Source organism: Delphinapterus leucas, chromosome 20 (genome assembly GCF_059928025.1).
Source record: "Delphinapterus leucas isolate spDelLeu-1000000601 "Yukka" chromosome 20, BTC_Dleu_Yukka2, whole genome shotgun sequence".
Classification (NCBI taxonomy): domain Eukaryota; kingdom Metazoa; phylum Chordata; class Mammalia; order Artiodactyla; family Monodontidae; genus Delphinapterus; species Delphinapterus leucas.
The window spans coordinates 2,201,512-2,222,776 of record NC_143148.1 but is presented as its reverse complement, the minus strand read 5'-3'; the positions used below and the strand labels follow the sequence as shown (position 1 = coordinate 2,222,776).

At 46.5% G+C, this 21,265-nt stretch overlaps 1 protein-coding gene, 1 long non-coding RNA gene and 1 pseudogene across 9 annotated transcripts in view; 2 read left to right on the top strand and 1 right to left on the bottom strand.

The window, feature by feature from the left end:
• Positions 1-4,790: 4,790 nt before the first annotated feature.
• On the bottom strand, positions 4,791-13,180 carry LOC111170003 (uncharacterized). The gene is given in 8 exon segments (XM_022564780.3): positions 4,791-5,840; positions 5,842-6,488; positions 6,491-6,703; positions 8,227-8,353; positions 9,935-10,057; positions 10,682-10,762; positions 10,894-10,935; positions 12,765-13,180. Coding segments are annotated over 8 exon segments (1,839 nt in total). The 5' UTR covers positions 12,780-13,180; the 3' UTR covers positions 4,791-5,249.
• Positions 6,406-21,265, top strand: part of LOC111170020 (uncharacterized) — a 42,441-nt gene continuing 27,581 nt past the window's right edge. For all 8 annotated transcript variants that reach the window (XR_016390816.1, XR_016390815.1, XR_002643332.3 and 5 more), the window contains exons 1-4: positions 6,406-13,303; positions 13,928-14,018; positions 15,811-16,115; positions 16,777-16,884. This is a non-coding gene — a long non-coding RNA (uncharacterized LOC111170020). The remainder of the gene's footprint in view (positions 13,304-13,927; positions 14,019-15,810; positions 16,116-16,776; positions 16,885-21,265) is intronic.
• Positions 18,805-20,008, top strand: LOC149744542 (uncharacterized; annotated as a pseudogene).

The following is a 21,265-nucleotide window of genomic DNA, read 5'->3' as shown; positions in this document are numbered from 1 at the left end:
TACTAGTTGAGGAAATCATGTAACTCTCATGCTTAACTTTAGTAATGTTGATTTACATCTGTCCATCATTTTCAATATTGAATGAACAATTGTATATCATTCAGAGACCTCAAAGAGGACTTTTACCACATTTAATAAATAACCACTCTGAAGGAAATTCATCACAAAAATTTTTTTCTTTTTTTTTTGCGGTACGCGGGCCTCTCCCTGTTGTGGCCTCTCCCGCTGTGGAGCACAGACTCCGGACGCGCAGGCCCAGCGGCCATGGCTCACGGGCCCAGCGGCTCCGCGGCATGTGGGATCTTTCCGGACCAGGGCACGAACCCGTGTCCTCTGCATCGGCAGGCGGACTCTCAACCACTGTGCCACCAGGGAAGCCCCATCACAAAATTTATATTTGCATTTTGCATTTTTATATTCAGTATATACAAAAATAGATAATAGCAATTTCAGCAAGAATAGAAAACATTGCCTTTGAAATCTCACGTGTGTGTCAATTCGTCTGTTACAAGTCCAAACTCATAACTGCTAACAGGTTGAACCGTTGAAAGGTTTTCAAACTTGTGAACTAACAGTGAATTGAACTTGGTATCTGATACAAAAAAAAAAAGGAGGGGGAACATTCTGTTTGCCTGCCTGCTCTAATTGTCAGGCAGTCACCTCAAAAAAAGCCAGAGCGGTTCTCATAGGAGCTTTTGGGAAGTCTGACATTCAGGAATTGGCAGACTTTCAGAAATGGGCATGTTTAATGATTGATGGACTTCCAGGTGTGTTACTTTGCTCACTACTGTTGACTAGGACTTTCAGAAGCAAGGTTGCTATAGTGAGGCACTTACTGATTGGTTGTTACCTAGGGGCTGGGGCTGTCACTGATTGGCTGTCTTTCAGGACTGGGGCCTGAACACTGGTAGGATGAATTCTAGAAGGTTGGGACTATCAATTATTTGCGAATTTTCAGAAGCTTCAGTTTACTGGGGTGAGGCTGTTGATGACTGGCTGGCTTTCACAGGTTATCTGAAGTTATCTCTAAAAAACCATGTTTTCTTGTTCAAGATTTTGGAATTGGGCTAAAGAACAGTCTTTGCCTTCCTGTTATGAAAAATAAACACTTTAATTATTAGTCCCCTCTTTTGTTCTTCCTTAGCCAGACCCTAAGGAGAGACCAGAAGGCATTGTCCAGAAGGTTATTTCTGGGGCTATGTTTATGAGCTAATGTTGCCACTAAGTGATTTAACTGCCAATTACAGTGAGAGAAAAATAGCTCTAACTGCTGGGTTTTTGTAATATATTGTAAAAAGCTAAATACAGGATATTTAGGGCATTCTGACAGTATCAATACAGGATACAGGATGTGTGCTCTATATGCAGAACAGCTGGCAGTCCTATTCCTGATGTCTGTCATGCACCTACTCTTGGACCTGAATCCTTGTTAGTGCTCATTGAACAGTTGTAGATCAGTAAATACACAACAGCACAACTTCTTTATTCATTTTTACCTCTCTGGCAACTCTTTTTAAATATTGTCTTTACCTCTCCCTCCAAGCTGTTAATGCATCATGTTTTCAAGTATTTAAAAAAATAATCACATTTTGGAACCAAACTCTGAGTGTGGCTAAGGTTTCAGCAAGCCTTGAAGTCTCAGCTTCATTCTCTGACTTCTCAGACTCAGTGACTCTTTTTCAGACTTCATTGATTTCTTACCTTTTTTTCCTCCACTCTCACAGATAAATTTCTCTAGAACCATTTCTGCCACTTTCCTTGAAAACCTATAAAATTATTATTAATAACATTTAGTAATATCCATTTAACAACTGTTTTCCCAGAGATAATCTCAACTCCCTGTGTATACTGTTGCTGCGATTACAGTTGAAATGACAAACCATTTTCCAGCAAGGAAATGAGATCACAGAATCCCAAACCTTTATGTCAGGAATAAGATGGCCCCTTTGCACACGTGGTCAAATTCTCAGGAGAGACATATTCTGTCCTGGCAGAAGATGGCATGTGATAAGTCCCTGTTCTTTTAGAGAGGTTTCACATTTCTTAAAAGAAATGGAGTAACCTCAGAGTTAATTAATTAATTTATTTAGGCCCTGCTGTGCAGCATGCAAGATCTTAGTTCCCCGACCAGCGATCGAACCCATGCCCCCTGCATTGGGAGCACGGAATCTTAACGACTGGACTGCCAGGGAAGTCCCAAAATGGTGTATATCTCAGACATGAAGTAATATTATCTTAAATAGCAATGTTGTTGAAACACCATCACTGACTATTCAGGCAGGAAGGATGTTTTCTGTGGGAATCAGGTGCACATCGTCACCCTTTCTGGTGCCTCCAGACATCCCTTCTCCAAGTTCACCATCCTAAGCCCTGTCTGGGGGCTTCTTATATTGCGCTTGAGCGAAGCTACTGAAACTCATGAAAAGCGGGAGTGTACGTGTTTTTGACAAGCAGCAAGATAGCCGACAGCTATGAGAGGACGACAAGTAACATTATGGTATGGTGGATCCCTTTCTATGTGCAGTCTTTGGAAATTTGCTGCGATTCATGCAGTCTGAAATAATATGTCTCTAAACATTTCTGTGACTTGCCGTAGACTACACTCCAAGGAAATCTGGGTATAACGCCTTAAAGAGGCAGAGAAGCCCTGCCGGGTTTACAGCCTAAGAACCGCATTTCCCAGAGCCCTTCACGCCCTCGCTCGGCCTTTAGCCACAATCTGGAACTACCAACATTGAGAAAGCACAGGTAACACCCGTAGTGGAAACTACTCTACCCACAAGGCTGTGCAGCGGCGACCGCGCACCGGAGAGACTTCTGGGTAATGTAGTTTCCGCTGCTAACACCACCTACTATCTCTCACAGAATGAGTTACTTCCTACCTGGCCTATTAAAAGCCAAGAGGCACCCTCAGGGACACTGGGAAAAGGAGTTCCCTGCTCCAACCATGGGACAGGCCTTGCTTACTCTTAAATCGCACCCAGATTTGGAGAGCAGTGTTGGAAAAGCGCACAAAGATTAGGGACCTGTAATTTCAGACTCTATGAACTATAGCAAGTTCCCAAATCTACACACCGAAACAGACACACTATATCATGACACTCTATGTCCACACATAGTTGTCAGCTGTCTTGTTGACTGTCAAATAGACTGAAATTTTAGAGGCTGTTTCATGATATTGAATATGCAAGAAAAGACCCCAGACAGGGCACGAGGAAGAATTGGAGACAGGTAACTTTCCTGCCTTGATAATCAGTGATCGCGTTCCAACCTAGCAAACAACACTTTTATTGAAATGATATTTATTACTCTCTAAGATTTCTTTCAAAATCTGAAGCCTAGCTCTAAAGGACAGCGAATCATCACATGCCATCTCCTGCCAAGATACATCACTGAACATTTAAAGATGGTAGATAAATTTTATGTGTATTTTACCACAACAAAATAATTAATGATTAAAAAATGCGCTAAGAACTTTTATGACACAAAGACATAGCTGAAAGACACTAGAAGAAAAAAGAAGTCAAATAAGAAAAATCTAGAAAGATGTGTCAGTGGAAGCTTGTTTACGAGGCACATGGTTCAAAATTTTTAAAGATATTAATTTCCTATGAAATTGAATTTAAATTTACTTAAACTTCACTTTCCCACTTTAAACAACTTTTTCTCAAAGTGCCTGTCAAAACACACAGCTTTACTACATAACAGAGACTTGTTTATTCTTATATGATGCCATGCTTTTGTGCACACAAAAGGGATAACACTAAATATATATTTATACACTTAGTGAAAGCAGCCATACAAGAGTAATATAGGATTCCATTTATATAAAATTCTAGAAAACAAAAACTATATTGGGAATTCCCTGGAGGTCCAGGGATTAGGACTCCACACTTTCCCTGCTGAGGGCCCAGGTTCAATCCCTGGTCAGGGAACAAGATCCTGCAAGATGTGTGGCACAGGCAAAAAGAAAAAAGAAAAAAGAAAAATATAATGTCTCCTTAGAGATGGCAGGTTGGCTAGGGCTGACAGAGAGAATACAAAGGGGCCAATGGAAACTCTACGACAGACATGTTCATTATCATGACTTTGGTGATGGTCCCATTATGCACACATGTGAAAATACATCGTACATTTTTAATAAATGCCGTTTATTGTATGTCAGTACCACAATAAAGGGGTTAATAAAATCTAAATCTCTTCCTCTACAAAAATCGTATCTGGCAAGGTAGTATTGACTCCATCAGCACCCTTCCCCATGTCTTGGATGGGTCAATTCTGATTCCTTCTCAAAACAGAAGGAAGTGCTGACAAATGCTTCAACATGGGGAAGTTATGCTCAGCTAAATAAGCCAGTTACGAAGAGGTGAAAAATGTATGATTACACTTATATAAAGTATCCAGAGTAATCAAATTCATAGAGACAGGTCCAATAGAGAGGGCATAGGAAGAGATGTTGTTTAATGGGTATACAGTTTCATTTTTGCAAGATGAAAAGAATTCTGGAGATTAGTTGTACAAATACTTGAATTTTTAAACACACTAAACTGTACAATTTAAAAGGTAGAGGGTAGGGCTTCCCTGGTGGCACAGTGGTTGAGAGTCCGCCTGCTGATGCAGGGGACACGGGTTCGTGCCCTGGTCTGGGAAGATCCCACATGCTGCAGAGCGGCTCGGCCCGTGAGCCATGGCCGCTGAGCCTGCACGTCCGGAGCCTGTGCTCCACAACGGGAGAGGCCACAACAGTGAGAGGCCCGTGTACCGCAAAAAATAAAACAAAAACTAAAACGTAGAGAGTAAACTTTGTTACATTTATTTTGCCACAATCAAAAATGTAAAAAAAAAAAATACTGTATTAGGATACTATTAAGGATAGATTACAGCAGATATTTTGCTGAAGTCTTTCCCCATTTGCAACACTTTCCCTGTTGTGAAATTTTTGGTGCTGAATGAGGTAGAAATTTTGGCTGAACATATGCCCATATTCACTGTACTTACAAGGTCTTTCTGCATTGTGAAATCTGTGATGTGCAATGGGCCTGACGTTTCACCTAAAGACTTATCCACATTCACTGCACTCAGAAGGCCTTCCTCCAATGTGAACTTTTGATGTCTAATGAGTGGGAAGCTGTACCAATTTCCCATATTTTCTGTACTCATAAGGCCCATTCCAACATCAACTCATAAGGTGCTCCTCCAGTGTAAGGAGTTTGGAGTAGTACCTAAAGAATTTACCATATTCTCTGAACTCATAAATTTTTGACCACTGTGAATTCTCTGCTGAATGAGGTTGGAGTTGTATCTAAAGAGTTCGCCACATTAAGGGCACTCATATCGTTTTCACTGTGGATTTTCTGGTGATGTATGAGGTAGGACTTCCTAATGAAGGCCTTCTGACATTTTCTGCACTCATAAGGCCTTTCTCCAGTATGGGTTTTCTGATGCTGAAGAAGTACATTCTTATGGCTAAAGGCTTTCCCACATTCGCTGCACTCATAAGGCCTCTCTCCACTGTGAACTCTCTTATGTCTAATGAGTCTACAGTGGTACCTGAAGCCTTTCCCACATTCACTGCACTCGTAAGACCGTTCTCCAGTGTGATTTTGCCAATGTTTAATAAGCTTGGACTTGTAGTTAAAGAATTCCCCACATGCACTGCACTCATAAGGCCTTTCTACAGTATGAATTCTTTGATGTCTAGTGAGTGTGGAGGTGTACCTAAAGAATTTCCCACATTCACTGCACCCATAAGGCCTTTCTCCACTGTAGACTCTCTGATGTTTAATGAATGCAGAGTTGTACCTAAAGAATTTTCCACATCCACTGCACTTATAAATAAAGCCTTTCTCCAGTGTGAACTCTCTGATGTTTAATGAGTGTGGAGTTATACTGAAAGAATTTCCCACATTCACTGCACTTATAAGGCCTTCCTACAATGTGACCTCTCTGATGTCTAATGAATGTGGAGCTGTACATGAAAGATTTCCCACATTCACTGCACTCATATGGCCTTTCTCTGGTGTGAATTCTCTCATGTCTTACCAGTCTGTAGTTATATCTAAAGAATTTTCCACATTCTCTGCACTCATAAGGGCTTTCTCCATTGTGAATTCTCTGATGTTTTATGAAGTTAGCGTTGTACTTGAAGAATTCCCCGCATTTGCTGCACTCATAAAGCCTTACTCCAGTGTGGATTTTCTGGTGCTCAACAAGCATCTTTTCTCGGCTGAAGGCTCTCCCACACTGAGTACACCTGTAATCACTCTGTCCACTACCAAAGGCCTCCCTGCACTCAGTGTCCCTGTGTGGCTTCCCCACACTGTGAGGGGCCGGCTGCTACAGAAGGCCTGCACTGCCTGAGAAGTCCTTTCTGTCTCTGTTGCATGTCAAGGTCCTCTCTGCCATGTGAACGCTGCTGTTGGTCAGAAATGAAGGCTGCCCCTCACCCCTTCTGGAAAGGTTGTCTCTAATCTGCTCCTTCTGGTGTGGAAAAGGTTTGCCCCACCAAAGTATAGTCTGGGATCAGAGAACATTCTGTCATGCTCAAGCAGCTGCAAAAAGTCTTTCAAGAGTGGGCCATATATCTCACAGGGCTGGGCCTTCCTGGAGGATGGATCTGGCTTTGGAGTCCTGACCGGTGACACTCCTACAGAAACATCTTGCTCAGAAGGTGTCTCCTCATCCTGGACTCCATGCCAACAACCTGTAAGCAGAGAAATGCTGGTGAAGTTCATGATGATTTTGGTAGGAGGGGCAGCCCCATCAGAAATAACACACTGAAGGCTAGAGCCAGAGAGAGGAAGGTCTGCTGTGCAGAGATGGACCTGCGTAGCTCCCATGAGAGAGCCCTGACAATAGGTAAGGACTGAAGGAAAAGTTACTGTCTCAGTCTTATTTTGCTATGACAAAATACCACAGACTGGCTGGCTTATAAAGAACAGAAATTTATTTCTCACACTTCTGGAGACTGGAACCCATAGATCAGTCTGCACTCTCCTGCGTCACAGACTTCTCATAGTGTCCTCACGTGGTGGAAGGAGCTAGGAAGCTCTGTGGGGTCCCTTTTATAAGGGCACAAATCTCATTCATGAGGGCTCTTCCCGCATGACCTAATCACCTCAAAGGCCCCATCTCCTAATAGTGTCACCTTAGGCATGACGTTTTCAACATACGGAACATGGTGGGGACACAAACATTCAGACCAGAGCAGGGAGGAGAGACAGGCCTCCAAGTCAACATGGCCATGGCTACTGGTGACAGGTGAGCACTGTGTCAAAGGTTGTACCCAGACCTAGAAATACTTGATACAAAAGAAATGCTAAAGTTCAAGGACTATTTAAGGATACATGCAGACCTCACAACATCTTACATATAGGTCAAATGTTGAACACTGCAAAGGGAGCAATGAAACAGAACATGTGACAAGTCACATGTGAGAGTCACAAAAGTGTGGCTGGAGTGTGACAGAAGAAATAAAAATGAAAAGTAAGAAATGAGGTGTGGCACTGGTCCAAACATCAATCAATGGTGAACACAGGACAGGTTCCCAGCTCTGACATGTGACCTTTCCCAGGACCTCACACGAAGCCCAAGTACTTCTGAGTGTCTCCTGCCATTGATGTAGTAATGGCCACACTAGCAGATACCCCGAGTCCTCCCCATTGGTCCAGGTGAGCATTGATATAACACCTGAAAGAGGCTAGTCCTACATGAAAGACAGAAAAAGAAGGGGCCAGCACACGTAGATAGAGATCCAACGCAGGGCTTCCAGCATTCTAAAATTATAAGAACTTCACAGGGGAGACTAGTGACAATCAGTGGTTCCCCAAGTTAGTAACTAGGTTGGTGCTAAAATTCCTGGCACAGGAGGCCCTAAGAAATGTCAGCAAGAGGAATGGGTTAAGCCTGGCACAACAAGAGTCCAAGCATCTAGACTGAGGACCCAACCAAGAACAGGCCAAGTCTGAAGGGGTCTCAGACAAAATCTAGATTTCTGACTCCTGAGCCCTATCTTGGAAGGACTCGGAGTAGAAGGGATGGGGCTCCCTGCGAAGAAAAATGACACTGTACACAGAGTCCAGCCCCGGCACCAACAACACATATGCCAGGAAACCAGGAAAGGAAGCAGTACCCGTGGTCTCAGTGTGGGGAGTACAGAGCTGCCCCCTGGGAAAAGGGAAAGAACAGAGCACAGCTCAGGGCACTGGCTGAGCTTGTGGACCTTACCTAGGGAGGTCACAAGTGCAAAGTTCTCCGTCATCACAGCATGGTACAAGTGTCTCTGAGCTTCATCAAGGAGGCCCCACTCCTCCTGGGAGAAATACACAGCCACGTCCTCAAAGACCACACGGTCCTGCCAAAATTGGAAGAGTTTGGTTCATGGACAGCTTCTTGTTTTAACTATATTTTTGTGGATTCTGTATCTATTTGCCATCCATTAATTACAGGGCTAAACTAATGGCCAAATTTGTTTATATCTCCCTTGCAATCCAGAGCCCATACTCTCAACCAACTCCTTAACTAACTCTCACGAACCAGGTGAGTATTTCCCCTGCCCTAAAGCAGCCCAGGGCCAGGTAACAGACAGCTAGGGACAGTTCCCATACCCCAGGTACACAGAATTATACAAACTAGTCACCCATAAACTTTTCATCCAATCCTCCCTGCATTTCCCTCAAAAGTCTAATAAAGGCTCTGACCTTTGATGTCCCTTAGCTTGTGCTCACGCCTCCTGACCGAATCTGGTGCTTCTAGAGGTAGCCCTGTTACATAGTGTACCTCCTCCTCTTGGGAAATATAAGTAATAAAACTGTCTTTTAATGTCATTGGCCTCTCTGTATCACGACTCACTCGTCTCCACTAGTTAAAATCCTGCGGGTGCAATCACTGATGCACTTCCCTTTCCAGGACCTTCAGCTCTCCCCCTACACATCCATCCCTGCTCATCCTCCTCCCACACGTCCCAGCAATGGAAGATATACCAGGTCCCAGTGGCACCAGTGCCTGCTCTCTCATTATTACCATTGATCACTGTGTCTGGCACACAGCATAAAACACATGGGGGAGGGGATCCACCATCTAAGTGGAGTCCACCATCTAAGGTGTGGAACTGCATGCAGGGCTCTACCCCTCTCCTGCCACACAGTTTCCCTGGGGTCCCCCAGGTGTTGACCCACAGACACATTCAGACTCGTCCCTGTCCTCAAGCGCCCAGTGCTAGGGCCCAGGGCCAACCATTCACAGTCCTTACCTGCATCTCACTCATTGGACTGCACCTTCCTCATGACTCTGACCCTTCCACAGTGACAGTTCCACAGACAGTCCCAGCCCACACCATAGGCACTTCCTTCACCTCCTTACAGGGTACTCTGCACATGGAATCCAGGCAGTGAATGGAAATGCATCCAGCATTCATCTCAGCCCAGTCCTGCCCCTGAACACCAAAGTCCCCTGGGGCCAGGGCCTGCCCCAAGCCCTTCTTGGAAGGTCTCACCACCTGGCCCTGTTTTTTCCTTCCTCCCCAGCCACCCTTTTTATGTGAGACCTCATGTCCCCTTAGCCCTCTCCCTCTTCCGTGTTGCACGAACTGTCCCATAAGCAGTCAGCACCTTCTCTCCTCACATGAAGCCCAGGTACACCGACCTCCCCACCCACACTGTCACTGCACCCTAAGTCTAGCGACTTTCCTAGCTGATCCCATTTCCTCCCTCAACATCCATCTCATGTCCGCTCTGGCCTCAGAAGACTCTCACGCCTACATCCCGCTGTCATGCACAGACAAGGACACTCTGCTCCCTCATCTGTCTTCGTGATGCGCATCACCACCAGCCAGGTACCCAACCCACAGACTTAGTCCTGAGGCCCTTCATTCTCACTCCTTGTCCTCTAATGGCATCACCACCATAAACTAGAAATGATGCCGCCTAAATCTTACCTTCGGCTTCATCGTAGTCCACACACGGGCCACTCTGTTGTGGCTGTCTCCATCCTGAATCCGTCCTCTGAACTCCAGCCCTCTGTGTAAATGTGCCCACTCAACACCTCCCCTTGGGAGTCTCTGGAACATTTGTGACGTGGACAAAAATGGACTCTCCTTATTCCACCTGCAAATTCCTCCTAAAGCTGACTTTGCCCATTTTAGTTGATGAGGCATCCATCCTTCCTAACAAGCCCAGAAACCTGAAGTCACCCCCAATTCTTCCTGTCGGCCCACTTTCTTGAGTCCCTCTCTCTCCATTACATAAAACATGGGCAGCTCTAGTTCAAAATACATCCAGAAACCAGCCGATCCTCCATCTCAACAACTAGCATTCTTGTGTTACACCACCAACACTCATCTGGATTGCTGCAGGAAATCCCCCCTCCAAATATTCCTGCCTTCACTCATCCGTACCCCCAGCCCCATCTTTCTTCCGATTTGCAGCCAGAGGAAGCCTGTTAGGCTAGGTCATAGCACCTTTCTCCTCTGATTCAAACTTTCCCTACCACCCACCTTCCTCAGTAGAGGCTCAGGACCTCAGGCTATCATTCAAGGCCTCATACCTGTGTAATCCTCACTCAGCTCCCCATTTCCACTAGATATAACAGAGACATGCAGTTCCCTGACCTTCCCAGCTAAGTCTCACCTGCAACTGTCTGAATATTCTGCATCCTGTAGTCAGGACTCTCTGCCACAACTTACCCCATCAGTTGTCAGAAATGGAACTGTTCCATGTAACCTGGTACTAAATATAGGATCCTGGGCCTGGTGAAAGCACATGATCTATAGATGCGAGAGAGGGAGAATGGATAGAAGTCTTGGGAGCTACCATTCCCTGAGGGCATATATATCAGAGTGAAAAAAACATCAGGGTGATAATTGGGATGGGTGAAAGGTAGGACCCCTCCACTCACCTGTACAGGGTCCATAACCATTTCTGCCACTGCCGTGGGACCCTGAGGAAGAAGGAAGCCTTGAGAAATGGGTAGCATTGTAGGATCCTACAGCTGAGCTGGACCACCACCCCAGCCTTGCCCTGCCTTGGTATAATGGGATCTCAGCCTGACAGTCTGTGGTCAGTTCTTCAGAAAACAGTACTGCCTCTTACTAGCTGAGTGACACTGGAGAAGGACTAAGCCTCCCTGAGCCTCAGGGAAAAGAAAATGCTTATGAAGATAAGAATGCTTCCAAACTCATAGGGATCTAATGTAAGGAGGACATACCATGTATCAGCTATGATTGTACATAGGATCAATAGTTTTGTACATATTTTCAGTGCAAGTGAAGCAGCAGAGTTTTGAAACTTAGGGTCTTCATTTTTACTGCTTTTTAAGATTTCAGAGGATGTCATATATAGAACTTTGCATTGTAAGCAAATACCTAGAGGTAAATCAATGCCAAGCCATTTAAAAAGTGTTTACATAAATTTAACTGAGTGAACAGGCTTATTTCTAATTGCCTGTATGTATTTAGAGGAATGTTGATTAATTAGTGTTTAAATTAGTTTTCATACATTCTTAAGTTAACGAGTCATGGGGAGGGGCTGGGCAGGCAGGTCAGCTATTAGTCCATTCAGTACCAGGCCTATCACTAAATAATCCTCAAAACAGAGCTTGTTGGGGACCCTTGACCGAAGCAGTGGATCATCCCTCTTGCCTTGAGAGGTGGAGGTGAGTTGGCAGTGCCCTTTTCTGGGACCCACTGGCTGCACTAGCCTGGCTGAGTGGCCCTGAGGGTTGGCAGAGCCTGCAAGTGGAGAATCCGCACCAGCACACACTGCAGGCTCTACAGAAGGAAAGCTCCTTACTCCATCCAGGCCTCCCTTTCAACAGACATATCCCAGAATCCCTCCTATGTCAGGTCTGCTCTTCTGGAGGGAGCATCAGGGATGCCAGCACCAGCCCTCATGCCCTGCCCTCCAACTCTCAGCCCTCCCCTCCCTCACCACAGGGCCCATCTCAAGTAACACTCTTAAGACTCCCTCAATCTGATCCCCAGGCCATGCCCTGGTCCAATCCACACCCTCCATGCCTTTGATATTTCCAACCCTGTCCCCTTCCTCTGCTTCCAGACTTTATGTTCACCTCCACATATGGTATCTCCATTTGGTGACATCTCCATCTTGATACATGTCAGGATCAACATGTCCAAATACAACTCATGATCTTCCCCCGGAACCTGCTCCTCGCGCTGACTTCCTCATCTCCCCACTATCAGATGTTCACGCAAAAAACTTGGATGGTACTTCATTCCCTACTTTTGCTTACAACCGTATTTTATGCAGCAGGAAATCCCGTTTCCTCCAAGTTTGAGATTTTTCCAGAATCTCATCCCATCTCCCAATGTCGCACTACCTTCCTGGCCCAGCCCCTGCCATAATTCTCCTGGGGTCTATCGCGGTGGTCTCCTCAGCAGTCTCCCTGCCTCCATCCTCAACCCGTTCTCCCAATTTTTAACTTCTAACTCTGGATACGGTTCTCCCATCCCCATTCCCTTCACAACCTTTCATGGATTCCACCTGCTCAGGTTGCCGTTTCAGGTGAGACAACTCCTCCCCCTCTGTCCACGACACAAGAGACTCCAGGTTTCCCCAATGCTGCCGACTCCGTAGCACCTGCAAGCCGTGCACCGGGGGCCCCCCGAGGGAACTCTCTCCCTCACCCCAGTCCACGGGCTGAAAGGGGACCCCTCCCAAGGCCGCCTTCTGTTCTGGGCGCCAGGGCTGACCGGCAGGGAATTGAACGGGCGCACCACCGGGTGGGGCCCTGGGAGACACATCACCCACCTGAGCTGGGCTCATCCCTAAGCCTCTCCGCCTGCTTCTTCGCTCGGTCACCTCCCTGCCCGCCAAGCGGCGTTTAAGCCCGGAACTCCTAAACGTCCAGAGAGACCCCCAAAGACAGGAAGGAACTCCGGAAGTCCCAGCCCAGATGATGCGCACGCAACCATCCGTCCCTCCTCTAAGCTTTCATTGGCCCAGTTACCGCCGCCGCCGCCGGTCACCGAGCTAACGAAGGCTCAGCAGACGAACGTTTTCGTCTGCACGCATTCGGGGGCGGGACTTCCATAGGCTTCATGTGGGGTCCGGTTTCCGTGTTTTTTCACCTTTTTCAGGGCAGTGAGTCCTGAGTCGGGACCGAAGAGAATGGAACAGGCGAGGAGAGGCGTTGGCCCCGGTGCCCAGAGGCGGCTGTGAGGCGCCCCCGAGCCCGTAGTTGACTGCAGTGCCCTCGTTCCCGCCCCGCCCGCCGCCTCTTCCGGCTCCGTTCTTCCCACCGACCGGTGACCCCGGTGACCGAGGCTGCGCCGATGAGGCCCGCTCAGGTGGGTGCTGCGTCTCCCGGGCCCCCACCCGGCCCGACTGCCGCCTCCGAGTCCTAAATATGGACGGAGGGGCGCCCGCTCGGTTCCCTGACGGTCAGCCCCAGAGCCCAGAACAGAGGGCGGCCTTGGGAGGGGGTCCCCTTTCAGCCCGTGGACTGGGGTGAGGGAGAGAGTTCCCTTGGGGGCCGACGGTGCATGGCTTGCAGGTGCTACGGAGTCGGCAGCATTGGGGAAACCTGGGGTCGCTTTTGTCGTGGACAGAGGGGGAGGAGTTGCCTCACCTGAAACGGAAGCCTGAGAAGGTGCAATCCGTGGAACGTTGTGAAGGGATTGGGGATGGGAGAACCGTGTCCAGAATTAGAAGTTAAAAATTGGGAGAATGGGATGAGAATGGAGGCAGGGAGACTGCTGAGGAGACCACCGCGATAGACCCCAGGAGAATTATGGCGGGCTGGGCCAGGAAGGTAGCGCGACATGGGAGATGGGATGAGATTCTGCATAGATTTCATTAATAGAGCCTACAGGACTTTCTGATGTGCCATGTATAGCTGTGAGCAGAAGTAGGGAGTGAAGGACCATCTCAAGGTTTTTTTTGTTTTTGTTTTGTTTTTGCGTTTTTGGCAGGAAGCAACCACAAGGAGCAGGTTTCAGAAGATAATGAGTTAAATTGTGAATGTGTGACCCTAAGATACCTCAAGGTGGAGACGGCACATAGGTATGTGGACGTGAAGGTCTGGATGCAGGGGAAGAGGGCTGGACTGAAGCCGTCAAACGAGTGGAGGGTGTGGACTGAACCAGGGCATGGCCTGGGGATCAGATTGAAGAGAGAGATTTTTTTTTTTTTAAGAAGATGTTGGGGGTAGGAGTTTATTAATTAATTAATTTATTTTTGCTGTGTTGGGTCTTCGTTTCTGTGCTAGGGCTTTCTCTAGTTGTGGCAAGCGGGGGCCACTCTTCATCGCGGTGCGCAGGCCTCTCACTATCGCGGCCTCTCTTGTTGCGGATCACAGGCTTCAGATGCACAGGCTCAGTAGTTGTGGCTCACGGGCCTAGTTGGCTCCATGGCATGTGGGATCCTCCCAGACCAGGGCTCGAACCCGTGTCCCCTGCATTAGCAGGCGGTTTCTCAACCACTGCGCCACCAGGGAAGCCCGAGGAGGGAGATTTTTAAGGTTGTTATTTCTGATGGGCCCTGTAGTGAGTGTCCGGAGAGCTGAGACTTTGAGTTTGGGGCATTAGAGGGTTCATCATCCCTGATGTTCTCTCCATAAAAGAGCATATCTGGCATAGGAGCTACTCTGGCCTGTGTCTGTAGAAAAGGATACCTGGATGTGATGAATTGCCGGCCTGGATGGAGATGAAGGTGTAAGGTCGTGTAGAATGAGCCCTGCAGGTCAGCTCTTCTCCTAGAGGAGAATCCCTGTGGAACAAAGAAATAGCCAGGTTTGTGGAGCAGATTGCTTCCAGACAAGCACACTTCTGACACACCTCTTCCACCACTCAGGGCAAGAGGAATGAGAGCACTATAGTCAAGGGACTCCTGCAGTGCACTTGAGCGGATCCTTTGCAAACAGGAAACAGTCTTGTTTGCAAAAAGGAAAAGTACCTGACCTGCCTGTTCAGACTCTCCCTACAACTCATTAAATTTAAAATGTATGAAACATACTTACTGATCAAAACATCTGTTAACCAGTATCCTTCTAAATATGTACACGTAGAGGGGCAGTTAGAAATGAAGACATTCAATAGATTAAACATAGGAACACTTTATAAAAAATTGCTTGAAATTTAATTTACCTGTAGTATTGGTAATACTTTAGGTGTTAGCAAATTTAGTGGAATGTTATATATCTCATTTTCTGAAAACCTTAAAAAGCAGAAACAGGAGGGGTGGGATGAGTTGGGAGATTGGGATTGACATATATATACTTTATGTATAAAATAGATAACTGATGAGAACCTACTGTATAGCACAGGGAGCTCTACTCAATGCTCTGTGTGACCTAAACGGGAAGGAAATCTAAAAAAGAGAGGATATATGTATACGTATAACTGATTCATTTTGCTGTACATCAGAAACTAACACAACACTGTAAAGCAACTATACTCCAATAAAACTACTTTTTTAAAAAAAGCAGAAACAATGCAAACCCACATTTTGAAAACCCAGTCCCTTCATTTGAACTGAAAACATGAAAAATTGTGAATCTTATGTATAGTTACAGCTGATAGGTAGTGTGTCCTCTTATGTTTAATACTACTGTCAGCCTTATGAGGTAGAAACCATTGTTATCCCTATTTTACAGTAAAGGAATTGAGGCTCAGGGAGGTTCAGTCATTAAAGAAGGGTCACACAGCTGATAATAGTGACACTGAGGTCAGAGAAACAGCATAGACCATCAGGCTGAGACCATTTTGCTCCAGGGCAGGCCAGAGGTGATAGTCTAGCCCAGCCTGTAGAATTCTAACGTGGTTGCCCATTTCTCTTGGCCTCCCTCTTCCCACAGGTTCCCATGGCATTTGCAGAAATGCTTATGGACCTGTACAGGTGAATGGAGGATGTGCCAGACCTTCATCCACCCCAGTTATCACCCTGATGGTTCTGCCACTCCCATATAAAGAATGCTGGTGGCCTGAGATTGTTCACCCATCCTCCCTTCCTTGGGTCTGAAGTCCCTGTGGTTTCACCAAGGCCTAGGGTCTTGAACTCAGTCCCAGATTATATGGAGCTGTTCCCATTTCCAACAACTGATGGAGTAAGATGTGGAAGGATGTCGTGGGCACAGGATCCAGAATGTCCAGATGACTGGAGGTGAGACTGAGCTGGAATGTTCAGGGAACAGCAAGTCTGTTACATGTGATAGGATTATGGTTGGGGGGAGTGAGTGGAGGGTAGGGGCACACAGTTATCAGGTCTCAATTACAGCCTGAGGTTTTGGGCCTCTAATCCGAGGGAAGTAGGAGCTAGGGAAGGTTTGAAGTAGAGGAGCCAGGTATTTGACCCAGGTTGTAACTGGCTGTGTCTAGCCACAGGAGATGCTGTGTGAGAGGGAAGGTAGAGGTAGAGTGACATGGGGGAAGTGACTGTGGTGGACGTTGGTGGTCTCTGGACAAGAGTCACTGCCGTGGAGGTAGCGAAGTGGTTGCCTTCTGTTTGTGTTCTGAACAGACCTGCGCACATTGAGTGATGTGGAGAGCGTGGGACTGGGAGATGAGATGGAAGGGCGAGTCAGAGGTGACCCCAAGTTTCTAGCTTTCTCTGGAAAGATGTGTTCTGGACACAGTGATCAGTAGAAATAAGGAGAGAGAGGCACTGGTGTCACTGGACATTGTATCTCTTCCACATTTGGGAAGTGGGTGTGGAGGTTGAGGAGGGAATGGACTTGTCGGGGGAAAGAGTAAAGACCCTGAAGAAATGAGCTGTGCATTGATTGAACCATCCCCATTTTGGCGGGGACTTGTGGTTTTTACAGACGTGGCCATACATTTCTCTCAGGAGGAGTGGGGGCTCCTTGATGAGGCTCAGAGACACCTGTAACACCATGTGATGCTGGAGAACTTTGCACTTCTCTCATGGCTAGGTAAGGCCCTCATAACCCTTCCCCCACCCCAGTGTCCTGGGCTGGGCTGTTTTTTCCAACCAAACCATGAGTAATCCTTCCTTCCTTGGTTTCCTAGCATATGTGTGTGGGAGCCATTCCCAGGCTGTGTGCACCGTACTGCCTCTCCCCAAGCAGCCCCATCCCATGTTGCTCTGAAACCTTGCCTGTCCCTGGTCAAGTTACTCTGTTCAGATGCATGGAGGCCTTCCCCCTTCTTGCTGACGTTTTGGGGGCCCTGCCTGTGGCAGAAATACATGCTTACTACTTGTAGAGACCACTGACTCTGCGAGACCCTCCACTGTAGTTCTTGCGATTTTTGAATGGGGGCCATCATGTGTTGGCTCACTCTGGGGGCATGCTGTCCACTCCCTTTTCCTGTGTTTCACCTGGGTTGGTCTGTGCCAGGTCCCATAGAAGTGCTCACCATGAGGCAGAGAGAGGGGCCTGAGTGTCTTGAAAGGATGGACATTACTCCATCAGTGCCAACAAGAGGTGGCTCTGGAGCTTAGGAGCTGGGAGAGGGTGTGTTGTCAAAGCTGGCTTCAAATCACACTGGAAGCCAGGCCTTTGTCCACCACTGGGTGATGCCAGGAACAGTGGTCAAACTTCATTTCTACATTTTCTTTCCTATTGTCATTTCTAATCTTCCAGTCCTCGGCTCCCCTGACTTTTGTAGTCTCCACTTCCTATTTGTTCCTTTGCCGTGCTGTCAACATTTGACCGACACTTAAGCTATTGTGACATTTGCACATATCTTTTTTATCTAAGTTACAAGTTCCTGTATTTTTTTTAATTGAAGTATAATTGATTTACAATGTTGTGTTAATCTCTACTGTGCAGCAAAGTGATTCAGTTATACATAGATATACATCCTTTTATTTTTTAATATTCTTTTCCATTATGGTTTATCACAGGATATTGAATATAGTCCCCTGTACTATACAGTAGGACCTTGTTGTTTATCCATCCTATGTATAGTAACTTACATCTGTTAACCCCAACTTCTCACTCCATCCCTCCTCCAACACCCTCCCCTTGGCAACCACCAGTCTGTTTTCTATGTCCATGAGTCTGTTTCATAGATATGTTCATTTGTGTCATATTTTAGATTCCACATATAAGTGAAATCATATGGTATTTGTCTTTCTCTTTCTGACTTACTTCACTTAGTATGATAATCTATGGCTGCATCCATGTTGCTGTAAATGGTATTATTTCGTTCTTTTTTAAGGTTGAGCAGTATTCTATTGTATATATGTAGAACATCTTCTTTATACATTTGTCTGGCGATGGACATTTAGGTTGCTTCTATGTCCTGGCTATTGTGAATAGTGCTGCTGTGAACATATGGGTGCATTTATCTTTTTGAATTAGAGCTTTATCTGGATATATGCCCAGGAGTGGGATTGCAGGATCATATGGTACTTCTCTTTTTAGTTTTCTGAGGAAGCTCCATAGTATTTTCCAGTGACAGCACCAACTAACATTCCCACCAACAGTGTAGGAGGGTTCCCTTTTCTCCACACTCTCTCCAGCATTTGTTATTTGTAGAGTTTTTAATGAATGGCCATTCTATTTGCACATATCTTTAAACAGTCCTTGGATACCAACTACTGGGTCACAATCAGACATCTCTGGCTCTGGACACAGCCTTCTACCCAGTACTCACTTCTCACCAGCATCCATGGCCTTGTGGAAAGCCATTTTCAGAGGAGTGAGCTGGGGACCCTTCTCCTTCCTGCACTGTACCCCTTCCTTGTGTCCTTACCTACTGTCAGGGCTCTCCCATCATCTGAGCTTCCCAGGCGCAGCTCTGCACAGCAGGCCTTCTCGCTGGCTCTGGCCCCTGTTGCTTATCATCAGTCCTATGTATTTATTCGTAGGTGTGGGTGACACACATTTGTGGTGGGGCTGCTCCTCCCACCAGTGTCAATATGCTTCACCAGCATTTCTCTGGTTGCACGTTGTTGGCATGGAGCCCAGGATGAGGAGGCAGCCTCAGAGCAAGGTGTTTCTATAGAAGTGTCACTGGCCAGGACGCCAAAGCCAGGTCCCTCCATCAGGAACGCCCAGCCCTGTGGGACATGCAGCTCACTCTTGAAAGACATTCTGTCCCTGGCTGAGCAGGGTGGAACGCACCCTGGGCAAGGACTATACACTTGTGAGGCAAAGCTTTGCCAGCACCAAAAATGTCACATTAGAGAGAAACTTTCCTAAAAGGACAAGGGGAGGCCTTCATTTGTGAAAAACTGTACTGTCCACATGACACAGAGGACCTTCACATGCAGGGAAGGTGGGAAGGACTTCCCAGCCAGCACAGGCCCTCTCCAGCACCAGCCTCTTCATGGTGTGGGAAAGCCACATGGGGACATTGCAGATGGAGAGGACTTTCAAAATGGGCCAAGTGCTTACAAGTGCACTCAATGTGGGAAAGCCTTCAGCCATAACCATACACTTGTTGACCAAGAGAAGATCCACACTGGAGAATAGTTTTATGAGCATAGCAAATGTGGGAAGGCCTTTCTTAGAAAGTCCCACCACGAGCAACATCAGAAAGTCCACACTGAGCCTGGGCTTTATGAGCGCTCAGAATGTGGGGTATTCGTTACAGAAATATCTGGCCTCAAAGACCACCAGAGAATTCACACAAGGCCAAGGCCTTTTGAGTGCAGCCTTCTTTAGACCGTCCCAACTCGTTGGTCACCAGAAAATCCACACTGAAGAAAGAACTTACGGTTGTAGTGAGTGTGGAAAATTCTTTAGGAACTGTTCCACACTCATTAGACACCAGAGAGTTCACACTGGAGAAAGGCCTTTTGAGTGCACTGAATGCGGGAGAGCCTTCACCTGCAAACATAGGCTTGTTGAGTACCAGAATATCCACAGTGGTGAAAAGACTTTTGAGTGTAGAGCATGTGGGAAAGCTTTCAGCCACAAAGGCACAGTTGTTGAGCACCAGAGAATCCACACTGGAGAAAGGCCTTACAAGTGCAGCGAATGTGGGAAATTCCTTATGGACAGCTCCTCACTCATTATTCATTAGAAAGTTCACACTGGACAAAGACCTTATGAGTACGGCAAATGTGGAAAAAACATTTTTTAAATTTATTTTAATTTATTTATTTTTGGCTGCGTTGGGTCTTTTTTGATGCACGTGGGCTTTCTCTAGTTGTGGGGAGCGGGGGCTACTCTTTGTTGTGGTGCACGGTCTTCTCATTGTGGTGTCTTCTCTTGTTGAGCACGGGCTCTACGGCACGTGGGCTTCAATAGTTGCAGCGCATGGGCTCAGTAGTTGTGGCTCGTGGGCTCTAGAGCTCAGGCTCAGTAGCTGTGGCACACAGGCTTAGTTGCTCCACGGCATGTGGGATCTTCCTGGACCAGGGCTCGAACCCGTGTCCCCTGCATTGGCAGGAGGATTCTTAACCACTGCGCCACCAGGGAAGCCCCAAATGTGGAAAATTCTTTAGGTACCACTACACCCTTATTAGACATCAGAGAAGTCATACTGGAGAAAGGCCTTATGAGTGCATCGATGTACGAAATCCTTTTGTTGCAGCTCCACTCATTAGACATTGGACAAATCCCACTGGAGAAAGGTCTTATTAGTGCAGCTAATGTGGGAAATTTTTGTAGTAAAACTCCAGAGTCAGTACACACCAGCGAGTTCACATTGATGTGAGGCCTTATAAGAACAGCAAATAAGGGAACATCTTTACATACAACTCTGGTCTTGTTAAGCACTGTTGAATTTACACCGGAGAAATGCCTTCTGAGTGCAGTGAGTGCTGGAAAGTCTGTAGCCAAAACTTCCATTCATTTGGCTCCAAAAAGTTCACACCAGAGAAAGAACTTATGAAGGAAGCAAATGGGGAAAGGACTTCAGCCGAAAGTCTGCTCTGATTGGCACTGTGAAGTACATATTATGTACTTTTGGGGTTTTTTTTTTTCCTTCTTATTGTGTTAAAATACACACACATAAAACTTGCCATCTTTTAAGTATTTTAGTGTGCCGTTCAGTACCGTGAGGTACATTCACACTGTTGTGCAACCTAATCTCCAGAGCTCCTCTTGTTTTGCAAAAATGAAACCCTGTACTCATTAAATAACAACACATACTCCTCTCCTTCTCCAGCCCCTGGAAACCACTATTTTCTGTCTCCTTGAATTTGAGTGCCGCAGCTGCCTCATGTAAGAAGAATCATACAGTTTTTGTAGTTTTTGAAGACTTCATTTACCAGAATCTCACATTTCACGTATCACGTGTTCTGTTTCAGAAGTCCTTTCCTTTTTAAGCCTGAGTTATACTCCATTGTATGCATATACACATCTTTATCCATTCATCTGGTGATGAAGACTTCCC